This window comes from Quercus suber, unplaced genomic scaffold (genome assembly GCF_002906115.3).
Source record: "Quercus suber isolate HL8 unplaced genomic scaffold, Cork oak 2.0 scaffold_37, whole genome shotgun sequence".
NCBI lineage: Eukaryota > Viridiplantae > Streptophyta > Magnoliopsida > Fagales > Fagaceae > Quercus > Quercus suber.
In genome coordinates, this window is record NW_027069502.1 from 1,329,562 (window position 1) to 1,336,875 (window position 7,314).

Sequence of the window (7,314 nt, forward strand, 5' to 3'; positions counted from 1 at the left end):
AAAAAAAAAAAAAGGTGGGGGACCCTCTTCGAGATGCCTAGTAGTACTTGAATTATGGTTGAGGGAAATGTGAGAAAAAGACAAGACCCCTAATTTGGGTTACTTATTATTACTAATTGAATTTTGAGGCTAGAATTAGAGAATGAATTTGCTCAATTGCTGTCATCTGTGACGAAATCCTAGTAGTAAATAAAAAACTGATAGTGTTTGGATTTATGTGTATTGGTCAGGATGCCCCGCTGTTTTTATACCAGCAAGAGTGGTGCAGGCCCTACAAGTCCACTTTGACCACATGGGTGCGCGGTCTCGAGGCAATACTGCTGGTTTCACTCGCCAACATGGTACCTAATAGATTCCAAATACTTTTCTCCTATTCTCGTGAGGCTGTTTTTTGTTTTTTGTTGTTGGAAAGTTAACAAATACCGGAACACATTTATTAATAATTTATTTTTAAAAAAATTTATGAGAAAAAAAATATAATTAATATTTTGATAATATAATTTATTTCTTATAAAAGTAGTATTAGAACTTTTCTAAAATAATTTACTAATAATTATCTTAATTACACAATTAACATGACTTTTTCTTTTTAGTATATAGGTTCCAATAATATAAGTTGAATTTAATTATTAAAAAAAAAAATAGTGTTCTTAGGATATCTCAAGGGTATTAGTTCAAAAACTACTTTTAAAAATTAATTATAAAAAAAAAATTAACTTTTTATATTTTTTATAAAAGTTGTATCAAACATTTTTTAAAATAGTCTTTAACAGATGTCCTATCAACAATAGCAATCATTAAACGAACCCTTATATTAATTAATTTAATTTTAAGTTTACTTGGTGAGTTGAACTTCCCATGCCTTAAGGATATTGGAGAACACGCAACTTCGAGTTTGAATTTAATTAAAAACTTATAATTATGAGTTTGGATTTTATTAAAAAAAATCTAACTAACATTATTTAAGAAACGGTCCATTGCACACTTTTGGTACGATGATCACTCCATAAGTATAAGTGCTTGTGGAATGTGGGGGCAAGAGTTAGGGTTCAAATCTCTAGAAAGAAGTTTTATACACATATACACTTAGATTATGATAGAATAGAAATTCTATCTTAAAAAAAAAAAAAAAACATTATTTAAGAAACGGCAATGTTAAAGGGCGCTTTTAGAGTAATTATTAATAAATTATATTAGAAAAGTTTTAACATAATTTTCACAAAAAATATAAAAAAAACTATAAAAAAAATTAATTACTTTATTATTTTCTTATAAAATATTTTTAAAAATAATTCCTAAACCGCCTTAGAACGGTTAATATTTTCCTTTAAGGAATTTTACCATGTTTTTCCCTATTCTTTTTTCATTCATGATAGAATAAATCTGATTCTTAAAATAAAAAAATAAAAAATAAAAAATAACACTCTCTCTCTCTCTCTCTAATGAATAACATGGTGAATCTTGTTGGTTTACTTGCAGAAGCTGTGAGTGGGAGAAATGGCTTGAATATAAAGCAGAAGCGCCAGTCAAGGGCGGTGCCAGCCATGGGTCATCATGAGATGTGTCTACCTCAAGAATGGACGTATTGAGTATTGACACCTCCACTCGCTCACATGTGCCTTGTTCCTCACTTCTATACTGTTGCTGATAATGGTGTTTTTGGCAGTTTTTGCCCTAGTAAAAAAGAATGATAAAAGAGAGCAATGTTCAAGACAGGCAGAAGAATAAAGAGCAAAACCAAAGACTCATGTTGGGTCAATAAGTCAATTACAATACGGAGAATCTCCAATAGATAGAGTAGGGCAGACATACAGAGAACGTGTTTTTCTTTTTAGGAGTATTTAGAAATATTAGAAGGAAAAGATTAAATAAAAAAGTTTGTCTGAAAGAGAAGGGTACATTCTCTCTGATGATCCTTCCTTATTGTTGGCTGGCAGTAGCACACTATACTAGCAAATAATTCAAGCTTCGGCATCGTTGAGTTCTTGTTCTTTGTGCTCTTTTATTCCTCAATTTTCACGAATTATTTTACTTTCATTTTGTCTTTCCGCAAAACTAAACTTGGGTCTAGCTTTTTATTTCGGATTCTCAATTAAATTTAATACTTGTTCTAGAAAATCTAAATTTATAAGAGAATATCATTTATTGATTTGTCATTTTAAAATAATTACATTTAAATAAAATTATAAAAAAATTTTTATTGTTTAAATTATATAAAAAAAAATGTAGTTATCAGATTTTTGAAATACAAAGTTAACAGTAGGAGAAAAGTATTTGGAATCTATTAGGTACCATGTTGGCGAGTGAAACCAGCAGTATTGCCTCGAGACCGCGCACCCATGTGGTCAAAGTGGACTTGTAGGGCCTGCACCACTCTTGCTGGTATAAAAACAGCGGGGCATCCTGACCAATACACATAAATCCAAACACTATCAGTTTTTTATTTACTACTAGGATTTCGTCACAGATGACAGCAATTGAGCAAATTCATTCTCTAATTCTAGCCTCAAAATTCAATTAGTAATAATAAGTAACCCAAATTAGGGGTCTTGTCTTTTTCTCACATTTCCCTCAACCATAATTCAAGTACTACTAGGCATCTCGAAGAGGGTCCCCCACCTTTTTTTTTTTTTAATTTTTAGGATGAAAATGTAAACAAAATTGGCCTAACAAATGGACTAAAGGGGAAGATTCCAAGTTCACACTCCTTAAAATATTTGAAATTTTGGTCACAACTTACAATGAAATTTTTTTTTTATATTTTGGAGATTAAAAAGGAATCTCAACCATTCTAGATTAGAATTTAGAATCACAACAAAACAACAAAAACAAAACTGAAATTATCAAATATGGGATATAGTTAATATTCCACTTCAATCCCAACCACTCTTACCAACTAGAACTTTTGGAGGTAAAGCGAATTTAGGACTAAAAACCAAAAACAAAAACAAAAGGCTAGCCAAATGACAAAACATGTAGTACCTGGTTTCTTGCGTGTTTCCGAAGAGTACCAGATTCCCCGGGGCAAGAAAACACCAGTTCCACTCCCACATAATGGTCCTTTTTTTGAATCGGACCCACCCATGCAAAACTCCCCCATACCCGACCCGACTTGCTGGTGGTGACTATGAGCCTGACTACTCCATGGGTTTGCCTGAGCCTGAGCCTGACCTCTTCCTCCATTACCAAACCCATTACAAAATCTAGCTTTCTTCTGAAACTGTTGGGGCTGTTCTATTTGCTCTGAAGCTTTAGCTTGTTGCTTCATAACACGCTCTTGTTGCAACCTATAGAACTACATATAAGAAACAATACCAAACAAAAAAAAAATTACATTAATTCTTGGAAAAACAAGAACCCAAAAAGAAAGGAATAATAACTAAAAAGTTTAAGATTTATTATTATTATTATTATTATTACTTCAATAGCACGAACTTGATAGTCAGTGAGAGGTTGAGCCTGTGCTTGGTTCGAGCTAAACCCAACATTTGGCTTCAATGGTGTGCTCCGAGCCCCTTGAACATGTTGGTGTTTTTTAGGCTTTTCGTAATCATCAAGGTGCATCTTCTCCAACTTGCCAACGACGTCGTAACTGCTATCCCAAAAAGGGTCCTTTTCAAACTCTGGTGTGGGTGGTGGAGATGGTTCCTGAGAAGTACCATCTGTGCTTCCTTGATTCGAACCCAGTGGTGACCAGAACGTTGATTCTGGCGAACTAGTCAAACCCCATGTCTAAAACACCACAATAAACCACGAACTGATCAGTGCTTGCTAGGCCTTATTAGAAACAAGAAGAAAAACAAAAGACAAAATCTTTACCCAAAAAATGAAATACCTTTTCAAAATTTTCAAAGCTTTGGTGGGAGTTTTTGTGTTTGTTCTTGTCATCGTCTTGAAGCATGTACTGGGCCATCTGGCGAGTTAACTCAGCAATGTAATCCTCGTCCTTGTCACTGTCCGTCTCGGCAGAACCGAGTTCCGACTCACCAGGGGAACTGAAAGCCGATTCAGTAGTAGCCCGAGAAGGAGGTTCCCAGGGCTTATTATAATAGCAACTCGAGTCTTTGCGAAGGTTGAAAGGTTTGAGAGACTCAGGAACTAGAAGAATATCTTCCTCATCACTGAGTAACTGAGAGGGAAGCAGTAACTTCGAGCTGAATAGGTCAACAGCCATGGCCTAGCTAGTTTTGTAATTGCCACGGTAATGATAAGAAAAAGTCAGGTGGGGCTTGGAATTTGCTTGGGATTGTGGTGGTTGTTGGAAGTAAATATGTATATATACTATGTCAGAGCGTGAGAGTGACTGAAGAGAGTCGAGAAACACTGTGATAGGCCTATCAGAAGGCACTGTTCAATAGTTTATAGTACCATATATTTAATAGGTGTTTCGGTTAATCGCAGAGCTATATATAAGCAAACCAGTAAGTATAGGAGGTTAAGAAGGGACACGCACACAGTGAGAGAAAGAGAGAGAGAGAGCCCAATAAAGATAGATAAGACGTAAATGAATTTGGGATTGCCGTATAAAGATAGGTAGGGTGGGTTGGGTTCGGGTTGGGGTTGGGTCCCACATTCCCCGAGTCTCTGAAAGGTTGGGTCTGTTCTTCCTCAGAGTTCGGCTTTAGTGGTTGGACCGTACATTCAGCCAGCTGTACAATTCACCTGCCATTTGTTAGATTTTTTTTTTCTTTTAAAATGTTGTATTTAAAAATACAGTTTCACATTTAATTCTAAAAAAAATAAAATGTTTTAAAGTTAAATAATGTTATCTTTTAAAAAAATAAATAATGTAATAGATTATTCTCTAAAATTTTATTAGTTTTAAGTTAAATTGCCGTCAAGAATTTTGTTACTCAATTTTTATTTTTTTAAAATATATTTTTAATAGAAATATTTAATATTCAAATTATTTCTTTTAAATTATTTAAATATCAATAATTTTTTTTTTGAATGTTGATAAATCTTATCAACTAAAATAATCAAATCCAAAATCAAACTTCAAAAAAAAAAATTCAAGATTTAATTTTAAATTATTTAAATATCAACAAAATTTTTTTTGAATGTTGAACTTTTAAAATCTTATTAATTTAAAAAATCCAATCCAAAATCTTATCAATTAAAATAATCAAATCCAAAATCAAACTTTAAAAAAAAAAAAAGATTTAATTTAGAACAAACAAAATTTTAAGATTTTAATAAATTATGTATTTAAATTAATTTATTTTCATAAATTTATTTTGTTTATTGTTTAAAAATATAATTATACTTTAAAAACCATATATTCCCTCTTAGAATAAAAATAAGCAAACCAATCGGATCTAAATGTTACAATTTTAAGTTTAAATATTTAGTTTGAAAATTTTGAAAATATAAATTTTAATTTAAAAATATCATTAAAAATATAATTTTTTTCTCAAAAAAAAAAAAACCATAGTTTATGTATAAGGTCCTGAGTCATTATGCAAATGACCTCAAATGGGCACACTTGATCTTAGCCATCAGGCCTAAAAGAGGTATACTACAAACGGCCAGTCGGCCGCACACCCACAAAAAAAAAATAAATAAATAAATAGAGCAGCAAGGTCGTACTTTTTGTCAAAGTAGGTGGTACACATTATAGGGTGCAAAATGGTTTTCGGGTATATCCTAAAGTTCCAATCAAACCAAATAATGGACTGAGCGAGTGTTTGAATAACTTCAAACTCAATTTATTTTCCCTATTAAATTATTTATAACTTTTTTTTTTTAATTTAGGTAAAATAATTTAATGAAAACGAGTTATCATCCTAAACAGACCAATCAAATAATTTGGATTTGATTTCCAAATTAGAGTATGGTTTACTTATTCAGTCCAAACTAACTAAAAACGCAAGTGCATAACGAAATTTGTTAGTTTAAGTTGTCAAAGAAATGTACTCTTAGCTAATTTCTTAGTTTTTAATGATAATTAGTGTGTAACTCTATGCATATATACAGGTATAATAAAAAACAATCATAATTACACGGTTAAAATACAATTTTTTTTAAAAGAAATTGAAATTATACATAGTATTAGCTTACACACTTTTTAAAACATAGATTTCTAAAATGTATAATGATTTATCATTGTGTGTGTATGTGTGTGTGAGATTTAGAATTTAATTAAATTTAGACTGTTCGATTTTTGCACCCAATAATTCACTTATCACAAAAATTAAAAATAATATCGATACATAACGCAAAATTGGACTCTAATTTAAATCCAATTTAGAATCTAATTGGATTTGGATTCTTTGATTTTTACAATCAATAATTCATTTTGCACAAAAATAAAAAATTAAATGAGAAACATGGCATATAATTGGATTCCAATTAAAATTCAAATTATATTTAGGATATTGTTACCTAAAAATATGTTTTGAAAAACTCGAAAATTTGATGACATTGTATTGAAACGAGATATCAAATGTATTTTTAAGAAACTGAAAGTAAAAAGAGACCCATAGAACCAAATAAAATTGACTGGGACCAAAACATTGGGGTCTATGGCATACATAAGAGACAGTCCTATTCATTTTCATAATCAGTCTCACCTTGTGTGAATGAGATTCAGTCCCAAGTCCAACTCCGAAGTATCTCATTTGATAACGATAAAGTTTTACCAATCATACTAATTTTAAGATTTGTTTATAGCATTAACTGTTTGATTTACTTAATTAGTCCCTTGAGACAACGAAAAGATATATTACAAATAAAACAGCCAAAACAAAAGAGGGGCACTTTGACACTTTACAGGAAAAATATCTTTCTTAATAACTAAGTAATTAGGTACTCTTGGAATATAGTAATATAGTATTTACTCGCTCATATTTATAATAGATCTCACTAATTAAATTTGAGGTAGAATCCACCATAAATGTGAGATGAAAGAGCACTATATTACAATACTTTGTGTTTACCTTCTTCTTCTTCTTCTTCTTCTTCTTCTTTTTTTTTTTTTTTTTTTTTTTTTTTTTTTGAAGATACTTCAGATTTATCTAATAATTTTCCCTTGTTCACTTTCCATGCATTGTAGTTACAAGCATGAGTAATTGTTAGGTACTCTCTGAGAAAAATAACATAATATATACTCTCTCTTTTTATATTCATGATAAATCTTATTAATTAAATTCATGATGATAACAAAAAAATTTATTAATCAAGTTGTTAGGTTCTAAAGATTTAGAAATTTATGTATTTAGAACTCTAATTTGTATTGTTGGCAAACCATGATCAAAACAGGTTGTTTAGTCTTGTTTAGGCTTGCTCAAAGTATGTTTATTTGTAAAACTGGAA

At 30.8% G+C, this 7,314-nt stretch overlaps 1 protein-coding gene and 1 long non-coding RNA gene across 3 annotated transcripts; one reads left to right on the top strand and one right to left on the bottom strand.

Moving 5' to 3' along the window:
- The first annotated feature begins 6 nt into the window (after positions 1-6).
- LOC136061477 (uncharacterized) lies at positions 7-1,986 on the top strand. The gene is made up of 2 exons (XR_010627996.1): positions 7-341; positions 1,480-1,986. It is a non-coding gene; the product is annotated as an uncharacterized LOC136061477 (long non-coding RNA).
- A 281-nt stretch (positions 1,987-2,267) lies between these two features.
- Positions 2,268-4,468, bottom strand: LOC111995824 (uncharacterized). 2 transcript variants are annotated; one of them, XM_024027769.2, is made up of 4 exons: positions 3,836-4,468; positions 3,436-3,732; positions 2,983-3,295; positions 2,268-2,403 (listed from the first exon to the last, which is right to left on the bottom strand). In XM_024027769.2, the coding sequence occupies exons 1-4, from the start codon at positions 4,172-4,174 to the stop codon at positions 2,285-2,287; spliced, it is 1,068 nt and encodes a 355-aa protein (XP_023883537.2). In that variant the 5' UTR covers positions 4,175-4,468; the 3' UTR covers positions 2,268-2,284. The 2 variants fall into 2 exon arrangements, with proteins under 2 accessions (XP_023883537.2, XP_023883536.2); XM_024027768.2 differs by having other exon boundaries at positions 3,421-3,732; positions 3,836-4,465.
- Between the last annotated feature and the right edge of the window lie 2,846 nt (positions 4,469-7,314).

Bases quoted from the DNA above. Each gene is read 5' to 3' on its own strand.
- LOC111995824 (XM_024027768.2), bottom strand. From the start codon at position 4,174: ATGGCTGTTGACCTATTCAGCTCGAAGTTACTGCTTCCCTCTCAGTTA. The intron at 3,733-3,835 runs GTATTTCATTTT...GTGGTGTTTTAG, and splicing joins GCTTTGAAAATTTTGAAAAG to ACATGGGGTTTGACTAGTTC. The intron at 3,296-3,420 runs GTAATAATAATA...TCTTATATGTAG, and splicing joins ATCAAGTTCGTGCTATTGAA to TTCTATAGGTTGCAACAAGA.